Below are 20572 nucleotides of genomic sequence, written 5' to 3' on the forward strand. Positions count from 1 at the left end.
TGGTTGGGCAGACCCTCTTTAGCTGTGGGAGTCATCTGTGCAGGAGGTGTTAGTTCCTGCTGGAGCTGTGCAGGATGGTCCTTCTGGGGCACCTTTCCTCTTTGCTTGGTGCCTACAGTGAAGGGAGGGGGGTGCAGGGGTCTCAGCCCTTGTTGGTAGCTGGCTGATAGTCATCGCTGTTCAGGATGTGTGGGAAGGGGTCTCTGCAGTCCTTTCTTACCTGTGCTCCCAAAACCTCTGTCTCTGTGTGGACACAGATGATAGTGTTTGGCTTTGAAAAGCTTCCTCCTGGAAGTTGCTGCTGGGCCTTCTGTGAGCTCTGACAGGAGATGCCCTTTACATCTCTGCCCCAAGGAGTGGGAGAAGCCCTGAAGGGTTGTCGCAGGTCCTGCACCACTGCCCTATACATTCTTGTTCTCTCTAGCTGACCAGGAAACAAGAATAGACAGGCAATAATGCTGCTGTGCCAGTCCGAGATCCCTTAGAGCAAGAGGATAGCAGCTGGTAATTTGTCTCCGAACTTTCTTTCAGGATGCCTGGTCTAGTCAGGGGGCTGCCTTTTCCTCTGGGATTTTTTGCGAGGTACCATGCAGGCCTGTTGGAGAAAGGGGCACTTTGCGGATTTCTTCAGGGGATCATGTAGCATACCGAATCATGTGTCGGGCAATTTGTATTTGAATATTGCTGGCTGGCTTGTGACCTGTCTGGGAAGGGGAAACCCTGGCACATCCTTTGGCTCAGAGCTGACATTTTATAAAACGGCTTAATAAATTGTACCAGTAGTGACCCTGCCACCCCTCTACATCACACCCTCTGCAATGAAATCACTCACCTAGAGCCTTCGAAACACTAATTGCCAGTTTGTCACATACCTGCAACACACACACACACACATGCATGTGAGCTCCTGGACCTGCACGTGTACGTGTATAAACACACATGCACACGTGTGCTGAGATCTGGCGATCTGAAGCATTTTATTTGTAAGGTAGAGCATAATTCTTCTTCCCGTCCATGCTATGCTCAAGAAAATGAGTCGTCAGCGATGGGACCCAGCCAGGCTGTCATGTATATCCTGGGGTTATGGCTACTTTGATTTAAACTCAGCTCCTTTGATTTATACTTGGCTCCAGCAGCCAGTTAATGGTGACTTCAGCAGCTGAAATTAGCCAGAGTAGATGTATCGCTCAACCACTCTCACGTCCCCAGCCCTGCTCCCGGAGTTGAGTTGTGAGGGGAAGATAGGGCTGGTATGTGCCTGCCAAATTGTCCAGGGAAGCCATGGCTCAAATTTCAGTGCTGGCAAGGAGACCCGCTGTCTTCATGGACCCTGCTGAGTGCTGGTGTGGCTCAAGCGGGACACAGAAGAAATGGCCAGCGAAGTGGATATTTAATGCCAGAAATGGATATTTACTCTTGATCTTGTTGTCATTTAAGATGCTGTAATTTAGTGTGTATTTCTGCTCCCTCCTTAGGCTGGAGTGAGCAAGGTCAACGCCACCTCCAGAGTTTGTGTTCTTCAGGATTCACTCCCAAACACTCGTGTGTTTGCATGTGGGCTGCTGCTATGCATTGATATTTCTGTTTCCAGTGGAGGCACGTTGACTTGTATTCAGGGATTTTTGATCCCCTAGATCATTGTCCCACTGTGCACTATCAAGGCTGTAACTGGAGACAACGTAGCTCTTCTAGCCTAAGTCTTTTGCTGAGTCAAGTCTTGTAAGCTCCCAGTGGGATGTTTTACAGGCAGGGCTGGCTCTGTTTACATCTTCTCCTCCTGCTCATCTCATCTGTGAGCAGCAGCTTTGCAATCACAGGCATCCCTGGTGTGCCGCTGACACTGCTGATGTTTCATTTTTATGAGATCTTTGACTTGAATTGAACAGCTGAACTTCAACCCTTCCTGGTAAAGTAATTACCAGAATAACAAGCCAATATTTTTTTTATTTTTTTGTTGTTGTTGCTGATGGCACTTAGAGTTTTTGACGCGTGCGCCCTTGCCATCCACATCGGATGATGTATGTAGCGTTTGTCCCTTGTTTTGGCATTTTGATGTGTGTGAGAGAGGTGAAATGGCTTTAAAAGCTTTTTGCTGGCGCCTGCAGTTTGTTGCAGACCCAATGGTACAGGCAGAATGTGATAAATTGAAATAAGTCTGTTTTTCTGCAGTTTAACATGGGGATGTTGATGTGTAGGACTAGGTCATCAGCTGATGCAAAACTATTGTTCTTGTTACATGTCACCAAACCTGACTCCAAGGGGACTCAGCTGAATTACCTGAGCTGGAGACAGCAAGGAATGGTAATTATGTAGTACAGTAATATACTTCTTACTTAAGGGTAAAGTAACAACAGAATGAGGATCATAGGCTATACATTAACCTGGTTCTTAGTGGATGTAATGAAGTTAGCAAGTACCATTATGGTGTACTATGATGGTTTTAGAGAAAATACACAAATTGCAAAGGAGGTGTTGGGGCCTCTCACCCCCCGAGCTAATCCTTCCCACAGCCTCCCCTGAGAATTTACTGCCAGCTGTGCAGAAATGGTTTATGACCAACTAACTGCCCTTTCTCAGCTGGATCCTTGTTGCCATATAGTTTGAGAGTGTCTCTCTTGAAACTGGTGGAATTCTGCATCGATACGAAAGTTTATTAAAATCACTTAGAGTCTTTCCTGTGTTGGAGTCCATCGTTTGACAGAAATGAAGACTTTAATCGGAACCAAGTTCGGCGTGTAATGCGTCCTCTCAGTGTCCTCAGTAGGCTGGCCCGGCATGGATGTTGTATCCACTTAATGCAAGTCCAAGTTCTGCTGAATTTCATTGCTTTTTCTTCAGGCGGAGGACGGGGAAGCAGAGCCATGGATACACATGTGGTTAAATCACATCTTTCTCTGGGCGGTTTTTCCCACTTGTGCTGATGTTTTTTTCCTGACTTTCTGTTCCTAGTTACTCCTAAGGTCACTGAGTTTTTGACTGCAATTGAAGCCTTCATTCTCCTCCCTGCCAGCGTCTTCCACATCATCAACAAGAAGCTCTGCTTTGAAGAAGAGAGGTGGGCTCCCATGGCCTGAACAACAAGGGAGAAGAAAACACTGCAGAGAGAAGTCCAGAGTTCACAAGGGCCTCGGTAGGTGTCATGGTATTACACTGCCTTTGATGTTCAGAATCGTCTCGAGGCTGTGATTGCTGGGAGGACAGAGATAGACCCATTTGCTATGTCTTGGGTTATTTGTGTGGAAAACAGCAGGGTTATGGAGAGACTGTAGTAACCTCCAAAACTTGATTAAGTGGTTATGCAGTTGCTATCATGCTCCCATTATCTTTGTTGTCTGGAGTAATCTCTTGAAAAATGGAGGACAATGCTGCGGAAAAAGCGCACTCCCCACTCTCTGTCTGTTGTGGGAGTGTTTTGTTAATCCAGTGAATAGCAGAGAGCGAACAATTCTGAGTAATGACACTGCTTTTCTGCTCGTGAAGGATATGCCTGTCCTGGTTTTCATGTAGTAGCTATTACATGCTCTTTCATGCGTTTTTTCTTGTCTGGAAACATTATGTCTTGAGTAAACCCACGAGTACTGGAGTCTAACTGGAAATTTTACTGTATTACAAGAACAACGTTTTAGCGGTTCTCAGCCATCAGAAATACATCCATTCTGGTGATGGTGGTAATTGAGAATTTGGTAATTGCATCATACATTTGTTTGTAAATTTGTCCCTCATAAATTTATAATCATGGAAATAATCAGCCGAGATGAGGCCTCAGAAGCCTTCCAGTTAAAAGGTCTGCTTCTCGGTGGTTCAGTCTTAGTTGTAGAAGGATACAGTTGCAAAGCATGGAGCCCCTGAAGGTTTTTTTTGTTGTACATTTTGCCTTGTACATTGAGTTGAGCATGACTTTGCAATGGGCATGATCTAGTCATACCTTAGGAGTCCAGGATTTATGGACAGTCGAAGGCTTGGATGCCACATGTGGTAAGAAGTCAGTGGGACTGGCTGCTTCCTGCTAAATGTGTTAGTGAGTCAGGGACAGGCACCAAAAAGTTAAAAGTAAAAATGATATTTGAAATTATTCCTACCCTACTCTCTACTAAAAGTCATAACTTTAATGTTTCTAAATAAAAACTGTGTTGTTTTTTTGATAAGTTTCCTTCATCAATATTATTTTTAAGTCCTTCTTCCCTTCTCTTCGCCTCCCATCAAGTGGTGTAAAAATGTGGCTTTTATTTCGGTTTTTAAGATGACACATCTCCCAGGAGCATGTGGGCGTTGACATTCTATGGAGCTGTCACAGGCTATCATGTAAACATGTATTTGCAGTGCTTTTTCAAATGTGAATTATTAATAAACAGAGTGGCTTGCTTTTTTGTGTGTTTTGTTCCTTCCAAATTTTGAAGGACAAGAAACTGCCTCCCAGCTGACACGATGGCAATTTCCACTTCAGACTAAATCTTATGTGTCTGAGTAATAAACTTTGAAAACATGGGTTTATAATGGAAACACTAATTCAAGTTTAACTACAGCTGTGCCGTACAAGCAAAATACCACACACATTAATGAGGTGCTAAATCTGATACGGCAGAGCAATGTGTTGTAATCATTAATTACAATAGAAGCTTAAAGTTGGACGCTGCTTTTTCCGTTCAAACAAAATCAGCTTGGCGAGCTGGAGCTAAGAGCTATTTAAAAATATCGTCTCTATATTTAGTTTAAATTTCACCATAGCGTTTTGATACTTGTAAGGCCAATATGGAATGCGCGTGTAGGAAATGCTAATGCTTTTAAAGGACAGCAGCATGAGAGAATAGATTAAACCCAGGCTAATGTAGTGTGTCATATGGCAAATGTAGAACTCTGGAGCCTGAGCTTGGGCTGAGAAGCCACGAAGGCTGTTTTTAGCACGGCAGGTGCCTGGTGAGGGAGCTCTCCCAAGAGGAGTGTGGACAATCAAGAGGTTGTTTCAAATTCAGAATCTGACTTTGCTGGGTAGAAAGGAGCAGGATGGGAGTGTTTGTATCGTGTAACTTATTGGTTAGTATTCACTTTTCTCAGCTTCTTCTGATGAGCTGTGTTTGTTATAAGGACATCCTGATTCTAAAGGCTCCGCTGCTCTTTACCATGTAACCCACTAACGATTGTTCTTCCCAGTTCTAAGCTCTGACATTGGGGAAATCTTTTTGCTTCTGCACATCCAGAATTATGAGTGGTTAGAACATATCTGTCTGCTATGACTATCAGCTTTATAACTACCTAAATAGGAGAGAAGGCATTTTGCCTTTGATCCCTCTGGCGTGACTATAACATTGGTAATAGGATAAAGTCCAACTTGCAACAGCAATAGGTAAATGAAGGCTGTAGCCTGAGAAGATGTGTGTGGGTTCAGTGCGTGAGATGTTCCTCTTGTCCTTGGATCTAGTTGAGTTTTGAGTTATCTACCGATGAAAAAGAGAGTCCATATAGAAACATAAGCAAATCTGTCTGCTTTGCACTTTGCAGGTCCACAGGATGACATTCAGAAAATGTACTGTGAAGTGTCAAAGTCTTTTTTTTTTGTTGTTGTTGTTTTTGCTTTTCTGTATGCAGCCTGACCTCAGAACAAAGGAAGTCACAGAATGAAATAGGTGTTTCCATTGTTATGGCTCTAGGATACATCTGGCTGGTTTGTTCCTGATTTAATTTTAATTGCATAGTTTGTGTCCTTATGAAAAGAACAAGATAAGGGGAAGATCTTTGTGAAAATGAAGAATTAATTGAAAACCTTTCAGGAGACTCCAGAACAAAGCCTCTTAATTACTGGAACACAACGGATAGCGTTTTTGATACTGGAGGCTTTTGTGGCCCATAGTCTTGACCTGCTTCATTGACCTTAGTGATGAGCCCGTCTCTTGAGCAAGGATGTGCTGCCCTGATTGCCTCTCACTCAGCTGCAGGAGTCCATTCAGTGCCGGAGCTGGAGCTCATCTGGACACAGCCAGCCTGTAGTTAGGATGGACTTGGCACTGCAAGGGAGAGCTCAGAGCAGGCTGCATAGAGAAGCTGGTAAACACGTAACCAAGAGGAGGGTAGCACAGAGCTAACTTCACACGTATCAAGTTTGCTTGGCTATGCCCAAGCACATGCAGAAGGAATTGGTAGCAGCAAGCAGTCCTGATCTGACTGGAGCAATGTAGAGCCTTGACGTAGGTCACTGCAGAATCCCTTAGCAAGGGTAAGATTAAACACCACACTTTGGCTTTAATGGAGTCAGCTGGAGTGGTTCATCACAGTACTGGTGATCTTTCAGTGTTTGTGGGGTGAATTTTCCTCTTGGAGCATCTCCCCATGCGAGGAAGGAGGACCTGCCCTCAAACAGAGTCCTGACAGATGTCAGTGGGCTCTTGTGTGAGACCTTTTGATGCTGCAATGGTTGGTGTCCTTTCCTGTAGTGTGGATTTCAGGACCAAGAGGTGGTGATGATGTTCTTATGTACAATGTTCATAGTGATGCTGAGCCCTTTGCTTCAGAAGTTCATTGGTGACACGCACTTCACAGGAAAAGACAGCTGTAAAGTAAAGAGCTGTATCTAACTGTGTGCTTCAGTGCTGTGACTTGAAAAAGAAAAGGGCCCTCTTTGTTCTATGCCATAATCTTTTTTATAATAATGTGACCCAAGACTGGGAAAGAACTTGTAGTTTCCTGATTGTGTTTTATACAAAAATATTCCATTTGTGCCTTGCCTTGGACACTCGTCATGATGTTAAGGATGTACTCCTGATAGGTGAAATCATCTTAAATATTGTGAGATTTGAAATAACATTTTTTTCCATTCTTCCCTTCTGTCTTTTCAGCCTTGAGAGCACTCTCAGTTCGTGTTCTCAAGCTGTTCTGCACACCCTCTGCTGTAGCCTCTGGGGCTAGCAGCGCACTTAAAACAAATAAGCAGAGATGCAGTTCTTACATAAACCACTCATCTCCTGTACTGAGGCTTTAAGGAAAACATCGACACCTGTAACACTCTACAAAGGCAGGAATGATAACAGCGCTGCCTGGATGTTGACCTCGCTTTGTCAGTGCAGCCCTGGGCTTAGCCAGGCACTGGAGACCCGTCATGTGCAGCGTGCGGGACCGTCATATGCTAGGAGAGGCTTAGCTTCATGTTTAGAAACAAGTAATGTGGGTGACCGTGACAGTACCAGTCTGGCGTGTGCAGTAGGCTGGCTTCCTCCAGCAGTGTGGTAAGTCGTGGAAAGCCCTGGATGTCCTCCAGAGAAAGGCAATTGTGGTTGGTCTTTGTAACGCTGATGCTGAGTACCCAGTAGCTCTGTCGTCCTCAGCAAGGTGCAGATTGAGAATGAGTCTGAAGTTATTCGTGTCCCCTAGCTGAAGTGCAGAGCTCAGTCAGCGTTAGGTTCCTTGACCATGTGGTGGCCGAAGGGAGAGGAGTCGTGAAAGGGAAGTTTCTCAGTGCCCGTATGAAGCTGCTCTTCTACATTTCCTTTTGTCTCAATTGCTTCTATAGCGACGTGTAGGAAGAGTGGCTGGGCATGAGACTGCGTGACCATTGCCACTGATGCCCAACCTAGACTTTAGAGAGCCTGGTTTATAACAAGGCTGAATTAAATGAAGGATAAGAGTAGCTGAGGGAGCAGCTTCTGAGTTGGTAGGGGCAACTGCCTGCTCCAATCTGTGGCTCTGAATTCCTTTAAATCATCTGAAACTAGGTCTGGTTTTCCCAGTGACCCCTCGGCCTCCCAGCTTGTCTGGCTGGACTGGCACTTAACTTAGCGGAAGTGGAAGGAGGTCAGAGCTACAGGCTTAGTGTGCGCACACAGAGGTGGGTGACCAGGACCGGACAATCCTCTGCTGTGGTTCCTCTCGGGGCTGTGGTTACCAAGCAGCACTGTCTGCACAGCTTGGTGGTGGTCCCCACAGAGCCGTTTCCATAGGCTCTGTAACGGTGGAGTCTCTGTGGGGGAAGAAAGAGTAGCAGTAACTGGGTGTTTCTAAAATATCTTTGCTGTGTTAAACAGCCAGACATGCTCTCCCACTGCTGATTGCCATGCAAGTAATTGCTCTCATTGACCCGGGCATGTTCAGTTGCGGCAGGCTGGGAGCGTGATTGCAGGTGGGGTGGAGACTCGGTCTATTGGGTCTGCTCCACACAACAGCTTGACAGCACAAGTGGGAGGGTTCAAGTGGTGGTGTAAATCGGTGTTTCTCCAGCCTTTTGAACTTGCAATTTCCTTTTGGCTCTTTCTTCATGCAAGCCGATGAGCGACAGCGGCTCAATTACAGAATGTGCTGTAGTTTCTGACTGCAGGTTTCTTCTTTCGTTCCCCTAATCCAGTAATTACATACGTTTCTCACTCCTTTACCTTGAAAAAGCGCAGTTGCCACCACTACCACCACTCTTCTAATACTCCAGTGATCTGTGACTTTCTTCCTGCCCTTTTTGTAACCCTCAGTTTGAGACGTATAAATAATTAAAGTTACTCATCGTTGCTTTTTGAACTACTGCTCGGCTCAGCCCTGTTAGTGGTTTGTGCCTGTGGTGGCAAGTGGCTCTTTAAAGGCAAATTATTTTGATTTTAAGGATGTGACTGGCTTCACTGGAGTGACTCTGGACTTAACACTAGTGCCATGACAGAATCAGGCTCTCTGGTATATCCAGGCCAAATATTATGGTCAAGGAAGATGTTTTCATTTTCTCCTGAAAAGTCCCCTGAGTTTATATTGGCAATACAATCCATCTGTGCAGTCACAGATTCCCTGTTCCGTGAGTGCACTGGACTTACATGACACGAACACGCTTCTGAGTTTAGAAGGTCTTACAGTCTAAGCAAAAACAAAGGTGTGAGGTGGTCAGCACAGGAAATCACCACCAGCTCCTCAGCCCCATTGCTGGTGGAGCGTGTGATCATAGTATTTGTTTTGTAGGCTGGTCTTCCAGGAGCAATTTTTTGCCTGAATTTCTCACAGTTTGTAATGTGGAGTCCTGGATTTTTTGAAAAAGGCTCCACAATTTTGAACAATTAATGTAACATTTGCGTAATTTACTTTTTCTTCTGTGCTTTTCCTCTTCTCCTCATCCCACTGAAACTGAGGATCAGCAATTGCCATTATTTTTGACAAAAGCAGAACATACAACAAAGGAATGGGAAGAAAGGAAGAGACACCATGGGGCTAAATATCCTGATCAAAACCACTTCTGTCATTTGGGTATCAATTTTTACAACTAATTTGGCACAGCTTCACTAGTAGCGAGCTGCCTGCAAAGACTTGAGATGATTTGGAAGTGAGGAATAAGTCTGCAGGCTTCCTCTGCGTAGGCTAAACCCTGTGCAGCAGGGTGCTTTGCTGTCTGTCTGATCTCATCCTTGTTTTCACTTCACCCTTTCGGGGCTTGCAGGACCAGTGCGCTGCGGCAGTAGGTTTATTGCCATGTTGATTTGTAACCCGTGAATGTTTCCAATGAGATGTGTATAATTTATTGGCATAAGCCATTAGATCTTCCTTGAATGCCCTGGAGTTTCTGAATCACCATCTGAAAACTATTATTACAGAGCACATAATCACTTGGAAAGTGTCTCTGTCTTCTCTTTTTTTAAAGATTTTTTTCTTTGTTAAATCCAGCTACATAAATAGCATTTTTATAGCACATAGGCCACCAAGGTACCAAGATGTTCTGTGTTTCTGTTTTGTTTTACCTTAGGGAAACTTGGTCATCAGTGACGCTCGCAACTGCTGTGAACCTTGGGCACTGTCCATGAACTTTCCTCCTAAAGCTTCTGCAAGAGGCTCAAAAACAGCTCCAAGCACCCAGGCTGGTTTTGGCACTGTGACAATTTTAACTGGAAATACAGTTTCATCGTAGCAGTGTTTGGTTTTCCTTCACTGTGAGGATGGAAGGGCTTTGATAGCATCTTGTTAAACACGATTTTGGCATCTACAGGAGGAGCGAAGAGTCCAGATTGCTCCCAGAACTAGGCTAGAGGATTTCTTGGCCCAGTGCTGCTGCTGCCTGCCTTCAGCAGAGTACATTTCTAATCTCCCCTCTGCTGTTTTACATGTGTGCTAACTGGGCTCCAGTCCAGAAGGAGGATCAGGCTCATTATCGTTTTCAATAGCTTAAAAAGAGTTATTAAATCATCTTACTCCTCCAAGCCTGCCTGCCTTCCTCCTTTCATGAACAGCGAAATGACCTTGCCTTGTATGCAGACCCTTGATGTTCTGAGCATCAGCTTAGATTCACACCTTGTTCTAGGTCTTTCCCCCTAAGCTTGGAGCAGGGCTTTGTGGTGGGTCTGTAACGCTGCTTTTCTTGGGTATCCACACATAAAGCTCTTGGCCGTGGATGTGATCCAAGGCATTGCCAGGGGGGCATGAGGGGCTGATGTTCTCTGTATGAGATCAGAAAATAAAGGTAAATCATTATCAATGCCTTAATTAAAATTTCTGAGAAGTGAGGAAGGCGGGAATCGTTCCTCTGGGTATGTGTAGTGTGGCTGCCTAAACCGGTGTCCCAGCACAGTGCTCAGAGTTTCAAATGTGGACAGATGGATTCAGCGACTTGCCCAAACTGTTAGAAAAGCTTCTTGGTACAATTTTCTTGGCAGCTGCAAAAGAACCGCATCTTTCTAAAACAGTGACATGACAAAATGTCTTCTGATCTTTGGAAGCTGGGAGCTGATTTCCTCCCCTTGTTCTCTACAAAGAACAGTTCATTCCCAGCCTGTGGATTTCTTCCACATCTAGTGTTTCAGAGATAAACCCTCCCTTGAAAATTATTCAGTTATTATATGCTGGGACACCGTTTTCACCCTGTGGTCTACAAGTCCCCCTACAAGGGAGGGGTTTGGTAGAAAACTTTTGCAAGGGCCAATCAAGAAGTGACTGAGGGAAGGGAAGTTTGTGCTTGCTCTCTACAGCAGCTTGGGTAAGGGAAATCGTTGTAAGAAATGGACATCCGATGGCAGTTTTTAGGAGCCTACATATCAAGAAGGTTGAAAGATGCTTTGCTAATATTACCAACCTCTGCACTGTGGTAGTGTTTGAAATTCTGCTAATAGCGTTCTTTTTTTAGCCATACAGTAATTGCCCCCTCAATGGGAATGCTGCTCAGGATTAATGATCCTACCGAGGCAAGGGAATATAGATTGTAGTAAAGGTTATGATGGTTTCTGTGAGAGGCTTAGCATTGATCCTTTTAGTGATCTGATTTTCCAAGAGGCAAAAAATAAAAACAACTTCGAGTTAAGCAGGCGATTCAGTGTGAAAATTCTTGCGGTTAGTTTTAGGAGATGGAACTTGAAGCGAGTTTTTTTTTCTGTCCCTCTTTTTTTGATAAGTGCTTTTAAAAAGAAATGGATTTTTCTTTCCCACACATTTAAAATGCTCTTCTCAGTTATTTTTTTCTAATGCAAGTTAAAATTGTTAGAAAATTCGAAACTACAAATCCGTTATGTTAAAAAGGCCGAGTTGTGAAATATATAATAAAAAATACCCTTTAGAGCCGTGCCTGCTAATTAAGGGAACGAGCTCCCGGAAAACAGCAGGCCTATAACAGAGCTCATCCCCCTTTGATCCTCTGTTCAGTTTGTGAAAATGTTGCCCATCTAAACTCGTCTGCAGCTTGTTACACATTTTATCCATCTGCTGCGAGGCCAAAAATAAGCAATTTATAATTCAGCTGAACTCCAGTTGTTCAGCGTATCACTGACTGAGGAGTCTTTGGTAAGAAGGAGGGGACGGGAGGAAAAGCCAAGCATAGAATTACAGAATCATCTGGTTGGAAGAGACCTTTAAGATCACTGAGCCCAACTGTTCACCCTGCACTGCCAGGGTCCCTAAACCATGTCCCTCCGCTGCACATCCACACGGCTTTTCAACGCTTCCAGGGATGGGGACTCCACCACTTCCCTGGGCAGCCTGTTCCAATGTTTCACAACCCCTTCTGTAAAGACATTTTTCCTGATATCCGACCTAAATTTCCCGTGATGCAACTTAAGCCCATTTTCTCTCATCCTGTCACTTGTTACATGGGAGAAGAGACCAACCCCCACCTCTCTACAGCCTCCTTCTAGGTAGTTGTAAAGAGCGATAAGGTCTCCCCTGAGCTTCCTTTTCCCCAAGCTAAGCAACCCCAGTTCCCTCAGCCACTCCTCTCTTGTTCTCTAGACTTGTTCTCTAGACCCTTCACCAGCTTTGTTGCCCTTCTCTGAACACACTCCAGCATTTGAATGTCCTTCTTGAAATGAGGGACCCAAAACTGAACACAGATTTGGTTTCACCAGTGTTGAGTACAGGGGGACAGCACTGTCCTGGTCCTGCTGTCCACACTTGCTGATACGAGCCAGGATGCGGTTTGCCTTCTTGGCCCCCTGGGCACACTGCTGGCTCATATTGAGTCAGCTGTCGACCAGCACTCGCAGGTCCTTTTCAGCTGGTCAGCTTTTCAGCCACTCTTCCCCAAGCCTGTAACATTACAGGGGGCAAAACAGAACAAAGCGCCCTGGAAATCTCGTGGCTCCTGCCTGTAGGGATTACGCAGGCACTGGATTGTGAGTTCTTACAGGTGTTACTGCAAAGCAGTTCAGATTTTTGGGGTGAAATGTATTTCAGTGTCAATCCATTGTCTATAAACTGAAATCAAACCATTTGTTGAGGTTCTCTGGCTTAAATCCAGACGGGTTTCCAGTGTTTGGGTAGAATTGTGGATGTGTATGTATGCGCATGTGTGTCATGTTTCCCCCCAGTGTACTTACAGCGCAATGATGGGGGTAACTACTTGGAAGATGCATGTTCAAGGCTTACGTACCTGTTTGGATGACTGGTGGACCACATCCCGGCCCAGAAGGTGACTGTAGATCATGGCTTTAATTCCACAACAGAAGTAAAATCTTGCCTTGAAAACTCCATCTTTATGGTTGTGATACCAACCTCTCTAATGCTTGTGCAGGTCTGTCGTGTTTGCCCGAGCCGCGGTGCAGTCAGACGCAGCGGTGGGAGAAGTGGGATGGCGCTGTTGGACCAAATGGGTGTTAGCTCTGAAATCCAGTAACGAGAGGAGCTAATTATTCCCTATGCAAATATCACAAGTCTATGTTCTGTTGATTTTTAGAACAGATCAGCACTTCATTTTAGCACCCATATGTTTTATCTGCGTTGGTTAGCTATCACTCCTGGATGCCTGAATCCCTTCAAGGGCTACTGCTGTCATGTATCTTGCTGCTCAGATGGAGGCTGGGCGTTATGAAGCTCTCCTTTCATCAGAAACCAGAGATTCATTTGCTGTTGCCAATAAAGAAATGACAGGTTAAAAATGTATCCAGTATCCAGTACTCACCCACCCAAATTTACCTCCTATGCCTGGGAGAATCCCACTGTACAAGTCCCACAAGTACCATCTCCTCGCAGTGACTTCGTTGGTGTTGTGACTTAGCAGTAGCAAATTTGCATCATGCTGAAAATGTGGTGGTTGGAGTGTGCAATCACTGCAGGTCTATGTAAAAATCAGTTGCACAAAGCAGAGAGGCTTTGCCAAGGGCAGGGTTGGGAAGAGGAGTAACCTGGGAGGTTACGCTGTGACATTCTCTGTTCTTTGCCAAAGATTTAATGTGTGGCAGGGAACGTTACCTGGGTCCCAGCAGCTGAGCCAAAAGCCAGCATTTGACAGGTGGATACTGGAACACGTGTGCCCCGAGCCCAGAGAGTTTGTGACAGCCATCAGCTTTTAAAATGGCTTTAATAACCCGAACAAAATTATTTGGCACAAGTCTTTCAAAACGTAAAAACTTCTTAAGTTGATGATGTCATCTGTAAAAAAGCCACTCACCAAGCAAGGTGGGATGTCCTTAGTCCGTGCGCATTTAAAAACCCAAAACACTGGGATTCCCACCACATTTCTCTGGAGACCATTACACAGGGTAATACACATCGCTGCTGAGCTGGTTTTCTTGCTGCTTATACCATATTTACCCTTTCATTGTTTTCTCCTAGACCCCTAAATTCAGCAAGGCACTGGTATTTATTTTTGAAGCTTTTTAGTTGTCTTTTACCCTAAAATCTGCAACTCCTTAATTTTTTCCCTCTAAACCCATCATCCTATTTGTAGGTTTCTTCCTCTTCTCAGAGCTCCTAAAAGAATATCTACCTTGTGATAATGTGGAAAGACGTACATTGGGCAAAAAGGCACCTTAACTTTCTGCAAGTTTTGTTTTTATTTAGGGTTTAGGTGAGTTTTGGGGAAACATCAACATGATACCAACGCTTTTGTTCACTTGCTTCTGTTCCCAGTAATTTCATACCTATAATATTCCACTTCCTGTGGTGGGTTTGTTTTTTTTTTTTTTTTAATTTTGTTGCTGTGAAGGGTAAACCAACTCTGGATTGTGTTACTCTGTGGGCAGAGAGGGCTTCTTCAGAATCTTTCTGGAGCAAAGCATTCAAGATAGTTGTCCGCCACTTCAGGCCTGTTGCTTTCATCAGTCTAAACATAATTCTCCCCAAATTCTCCATCTTCAGTTTTCCCATCTGGACCTGCTAATCCTAAGGATGTGGTGGAGATTATTTGAGATTTTTGACTGCAGGTTGTTTTGTACTTTTTTTTACCAGGTCTGTTGACAGCTGTAACCAGAATGTGCACACTTCAGAAAAGGTATTTCTGTTCCAATGTTCTATGTTTTTATTTTTGTGTAAGGTTTAGCGTGAATGAAAGCTTTCCGCATCTCTGCAGGAATATGTGTAATTTGTCCATCATTTCTGGATTTTTAGAGGTATTCTCAATGGGGAGAAGTGCTTTTTCCATTTCTCCTCTCAGTTCTAGACATTTTACGTAGATCGTGTGTCGACAGGTGTTGATGGACAAGCAATTTACAGTAATCTCTTATGGTGCTTATTCTGTAGCTCCCCGAATTATAAGCGACATGCTGGCAAAGCTTGAACAGCTGATCACCTGATACTGGCGTAGTGTTAAACATGGCTTCTGAGGCTGCTCAGAATTTCCTTCAGCCACTGTCTTCTTGGATGTCTCAAATATACGAAGCTATCCAGCAAGCAGGAGACTCTCTATCTGCTTCACTGCTGAGTTTGAGTGGAGCGGGTCATAAGACAGAAGAGAGGAACCAGGACTTGGAGAATAATGGAGGAGTTTATGAGGATTATTCTGAGGAATCAGACGATGAACAACACCTGGACCTCTGGGATGAAGAATACTTGTATCCTAGAGAAGATGGTCATATCAGCTGTCCTGATCTTGCTTCACAAGACGTCCCTCACGGTTCTGACATCGGTCCCCAGAGGCAAAAATGGGTTAGAAATACCAGCAGCTTACCAGAGCAGTGTGTTGAGAGCACCAGGTCTTTGACAGCTGATGGATCCTGCTGGGTGAATGAAGATCTGCAGCCACTTGACCAGCTTCCTCCCATCGCTGAGGAAGAAGGTGAGCCCTCTCTGAGGATGGCAGGTCATGAGCTCAACCTCTGCTCAGGTGGCTCCTTAAAAAGTAATAATGGCAAAGCAAGTTTTGCAGGTAAGCGGCCAGCATACACCCTGACAGAATTACCCAGACCTCTCTTTTCTGGGTATTGATTTGACTTAGTTGCTAATCTGCTCATTATGTTCTGTGTTGTCTTTGTTTCCCCCAGCTAAAGTAAAACTCCCCAAATCCCAAAGTAAAATCTAACCTTTCCTCTCCTGTTGCCAATTCTGCTCTCGTTCGTGAGACTAATTTCACTGAAATAAGTGGAAATCTCCAGGGTGAAATGCTGTGTGTGAGGAGGCAATTGGGCCCTGCTGCTGTAGCAAGGAGTATTTTGCTCCCCCCACGTTTTGTTTCTGGTAGCAGGACCCTTCAAAGGAAGTGTTTAGCCTTAAGCCTTTGCTTTGAGAACCATCTGCGTTTGCGTCATTGCTATTAAAGATATATATAATCTCAAACCTTGTTTCTTTGTGCCAGGAATCTCAAGATGTTACTGTGCCATGTGCTGTGAAATGCTGTACTAAAAAGCCAGCCATATCTCATGATTTTATGGATGAAAGGCTCCCAAATCTCTTTCCTCCCCTCCCACCACCCCCGCAGGCTTTTCAAATAAGACTGAAGAGGACAGCAGGCAGGAGATTATGGGAAGGAGAACTGAATTTGGTATTTTCGGTTTAAAATAGGCCTAACTGTGACTTCTGATCGTGAAGTGACATGAACAGCTTTGCAGGCAAATGTGTTCAGGACTGAATTTCAGCTGTGTGACCTGTGCTCACTAAATATCGCCATAAATGTGGCTGGAAGTTACCTGGGACACAGAGGACTGGTGGAGACATATGTCCCAACCAGAAGCAGGAAAGCTGACACCATCCTTGGGTCTTGCTGGGTTAAAGCTGCTCTTTACGAAGGTCCTAGGAAGGGGGTTAAGGGAGGAAGGGGGGAGCAGGAGGTGAGTCTACAATATGGAGCTGATGAAGAACTTGAGACTCACTGAGGTTCTTCAGAATTTGGCTTCAAATACCTAAATTCCTTTTTTTGAAACAGGCAGTAAATGCTCTTGAAAATGTTTGGTTTATAATGTCCAAGAGCTTTTCATCACTCTTGGCTTCTAGGGAAGTCTTACATATTTAGCCATTTCTGTGCAGACTGCAGAAGATCAGCCTGTTTGTTTTCGTATTTAATAGGAATATCAGACTGGGAGGGTATAAACCTTGACGGTGTTCTTTAATGAATGTTAAAATTAGCTCTTTTCTTTATTACTATTCCTCACACTGTTATGGCCAGGGAATAAATAATTAAAAAGAGCTTTTGGTCTAGCTGTTCTGTCTCCCAAACTGGGACTGCTTGTTTCATATTCCAGATGAATGATTGCCAATTGTCAGGTTAAACACCTCAGAGCTGTATCTCTTGGAGCCCAGCTTTTAACCTGTACAGATCCCCTACCTTCTGGTACCCCTGTACATTGCCTGTGTGGTACCCTGCCCACAGGGCTTGTTCATAGGCACGAAGTCAATGCTGCAGGGCTGGATTTGCTGTGTGTACTTGGATTATGTGTCCAGTGTGTGCACAGACGCCGTGGAGCAGGGCATGTAGTGTCCTTCTGGGGAGTGCTGGGGTCATGGATCCTCCTGGACAAGTGCTGTCCAAGGTGTAACCTTGTCTCCTGCAAAGCCTGTACCCCCAAGAGGGCTTGTTAGAGTGATCCGTGACAAATCCTGGGGCTCTTCAGAGTAGGTTGGAGACCAACTACTTGCTGAACATGTTATTCCAATGGTGACCTCCAGATCTTTGTCCTATCTCTGGATTACCCTCTTTCTGACAGCGGGTGGGTGAAAAGGTGGTGAGCTTTCAGGGAAACGGGGGCCAGGAATGGGCTGCTGTCACTGTTGGAACAGTTTCTCACCTGCAGTCTTGTCTGCAGGGACATGTGAGAAAGAGGGTCCTTAGGCAGCCACTTGGACCAGATGAATTTTCCTGGTGAGAGATGCTTCGAGTGACAGTAAGATGCCAGAGTAACCCATCACTGCAGCTCAAGGAGAGGGTCGCTCTGAGCCACTCTTTGAGCTGAGAGCAGGTACTGATCAAGTTGCTGTTGGACTCTCTTTTAAGATATACTGGCTTTCCTTCTCAGGAAGCTGTCTGGAGCCAGTGTGGACTGGAAGTCTGGCCTTACAGAGTTCCCCAGCACCTACACTGCTGCTGCCTAGAGCTCTCTGCTTCCACACAAAGTGCTTTAGAGGGCATCACATAGCTTTTTACACCAGAGGGAATGTCACTCCAAACGCCCTCAAATAGTCTTTTAACTTTTCATCTCTGCAATGCATTGCACAAAGGGCCATCCAATGGTCTCAAGACTTTATCGTCATGGAGTTGGCTGAGAGCTGGAGGGCTGGGAGCTGATGCCTTTTTTCCCCTCAGAACTATCTAAGTTGTATAATAGGAGAGAAAGTGCTGAACTGTGATTTGAAAATGTCTTCCACAAGATCTTTGATGTGGAAGAACTCGTTTAGCTCTCCTAAGTGACCCTTCACTTCCAAAACACACACCCGCTCTTTGCATTTCATTTTTCAACTCTTTATTTCCTCTCTTTCCTTTAGATTCATTCTCTATCATCAAGAGTATGAACTCTTCTGATGGTAACCTAGACATGCAGAGAGGCTGTAATACCCTGGCAACTTAAAATTTCAGTCATGGATTAATAGGATCAAGAGAAGATGTTTGAGGTACCTTATTTCTGTTAGCTTTGCTACCTAACCCTAAATGACAATGTAAGAGAGCATATGGACTTGCTGACATTCAGCAAAGGCATTCAGTAGCATCAATATTAGCTTTGAACATTTTTCCTTCCATTTGGTATTTTTCCCCCCATTTCTACAAAATACATGCTTCCTGTTTATCCATGTATTCTTTTCAGAACATTGCATCTTGACTTTATTTCACTTAATGTACCATATTTCTCTCCACAATAGAATATTTTAAAGCTAAATTGGCACAAAACAGTAGCAATGCTGAATGCTTTTTGTTGCCATGGAAATATTTCTGGGCACTTTCTGAAGACCTGGTTGCCAATAGTAATGTAACAGAGAAAATAGATATGCTTCATTTAGCAGCCACTGGTGATTAAAGAGCCACAGAAACCAGTTACAAGGTCATTCCAATATTATAGTTTATTGGGTTTACGGGGGGGAAAAAACCCCACCAACCCTGGATGAGAATAATATTGTTTTAAAAAAGATGCAAAAGAAAATCCAATAGTTGTTCCCCTCTCTTAAACTTAGAGCATGTTTCTGAGATGAAATAAAATAAAATTGTGGTTAAAATGCATCATTACCCCTTCTCCCTTTTATCAAATATGTTTTTGATCACATTTTTGCCTCCTAGGAAATGTTTCCTAGCTCCCAGAGTAGCTTTTCTGAGGTCCCAAAGCAGCATACATGTTATTGAAGACCATTTTTAGGCTTAGAGATCTAATAAAGTATTTGAGCAATGAAATTCTTGGGCTCTGAGATCTGTCCGATACTGTGAGGCATGCTAATCAGCAGGGTGCAGGCTTGGCTGCCGCCCGTCCTGATCTGTGCTTAAATGATGACAGGAATATTGCACCGAGGTGCCAAACAAACGTAGGGAAAAGTTGTTCGCTTTGGATGCTTTTGATCCTCAGTTTAAAACTGAGGAGGTAGTTCAGCGGGAAATACTGCAAGGCCAAGTGTTTGCTGTGAGAGGTTGATGATGGGAAGGCAGAGCCTTCCCCAAGTGCAGATTCCTGCCACCATTTGCAGAAAGTTGTAGATTTTGCAAATACAGATGAACTTGCTCTTGCACCTTCCGTGAGACCCTCCTTTATTTTCTGACCTCAGTATTTCTGATAGAGAAACTGCCTCTCCTCACAGAAGGGGGAGTGAGCAGCCTTGGCATCCCCCCACAGCTCAGATACTGCTCTCAGCTGACTGGGGGTGGCTGGCAAGAGTGCAGCTGCCAAATCTGTCACCGCACGTTTGGCTTAAGAATTGAAAAAAAGCAATGGAGCAATAAGCCACCTCTTAAAGTGGTGCAGTGCAAGCAGAGACGTTCTACTGGTCAGTCCATCTGCTCCTCAGCCTGAATCTACAGAAAAAAATAGTTAATAACAAAAAGGGTGAAGAGCAGCAGTAGTTGTGCTGGGAATGCCATGGCTTTTGTTTCCAAAGTGTCCTTTGCAAACAAAAAATCAAAATGACCATTAAGTTAGTGGTTTCAGCAGCTGCTGCTCTGGAATGGCACGTGGACAGGCACACAGGCAGAGCTGAGTCTTCTGAATCGAAGCTGAACTGGTTTTGCATAGCGAGTTCTGTGATTGAGGAGTCTCCTGCGCTGTCTGACACTGTGTGCTGCAGGAATATAGAGGGGAACACTAGGCTTACACTCCATGAAGTCTGTGGAGACTTTTTCCCCATCAATTAGGCGATCTCAGTGCTAGCTAAAGTTTGCATTTCAGTTGCACTAAAATAAATTTTTTTTTGACCCTGGAGTGCTATGAAGTTTGAGGACCAGATAGGAATCTTGTCTAGATGACCAGAGAGTTACCCTCAATGTGTGTCTGAGGGGAGGCACGCAGCTGAGGCTCTGAGAGGTTTTAAAACTAGAAAGAACTATTACATTTACTTACCTTGGCCTCCAGCTTAACAGGGGTCATTGATTTTTGCCAGTAATTGCTGTAGTAGAGAAAATTATTCTTTCTGCTGTATACGAGCACTCCTGACCTCAGTAAATGACCCTTTATTCAGCGAGGAATTCCTAGGCAAAAAGTGAGGTTTCATTAGGTCCTATAAACCCATATAGCAAAATATACCTGCAAGAAAAATATGCTGCTTGTGTGATAAATAAAAGTTCTGCTTGAACCCTAGACTAAAATAGATAGATGGCCAGTTTCCATGTGAAGATCCAAAGTGTTTGTGAATTTTATCACCTGTCTGGCTCTGGAGCCAGCTGGTTCTCCAGCCAGAATGTAGCCCTATAAAATCTGATGCCTGTACTCAAAAGCAGTACATTTAAAGGGGCTACACTGAATCAGCAGCACCACTAGGGCTGAGGGAAGAAAGGCAAAGACAGTGGGCAAAAGCACTTCACAGAAAATAC

At 44.4% G+C, this 20572-nt stretch overlaps 1 protein-coding gene across 1 annotated transcript in view; it reads left to right on the forward strand.

Moving 5' to 3' along the window:
• Window positions 1–14955: 14955 nt before the first annotated feature.
• Window positions 14956–20572, forward strand: part of SYT16 (synaptotagmin XVI) — a 40108-nt gene continuing 34491 nt past the window's right edge. The window contains exon 1 of the mRNA XM_010142410.1: window positions 14956–15508. Within this exon, the coding sequence (XP_010140712.1) occupies window positions 14956–15508 (553 nt within the window). The remainder of the gene's footprint in view (window positions 15509–20572) is intronic.

This window comes from Buceros rhinoceros, unplaced genomic scaffold (assembly GCF_000710305.1).
Source record: "Buceros rhinoceros silvestris isolate BGI_N320 unplaced genomic scaffold, ASM71030v1 scaffold15068, whole genome shotgun sequence".
NCBI classification, from domain to species: domain Eukaryota; kingdom Metazoa; phylum Chordata; class Aves; order Bucerotiformes; family Bucerotidae; genus Buceros; species Buceros rhinoceros.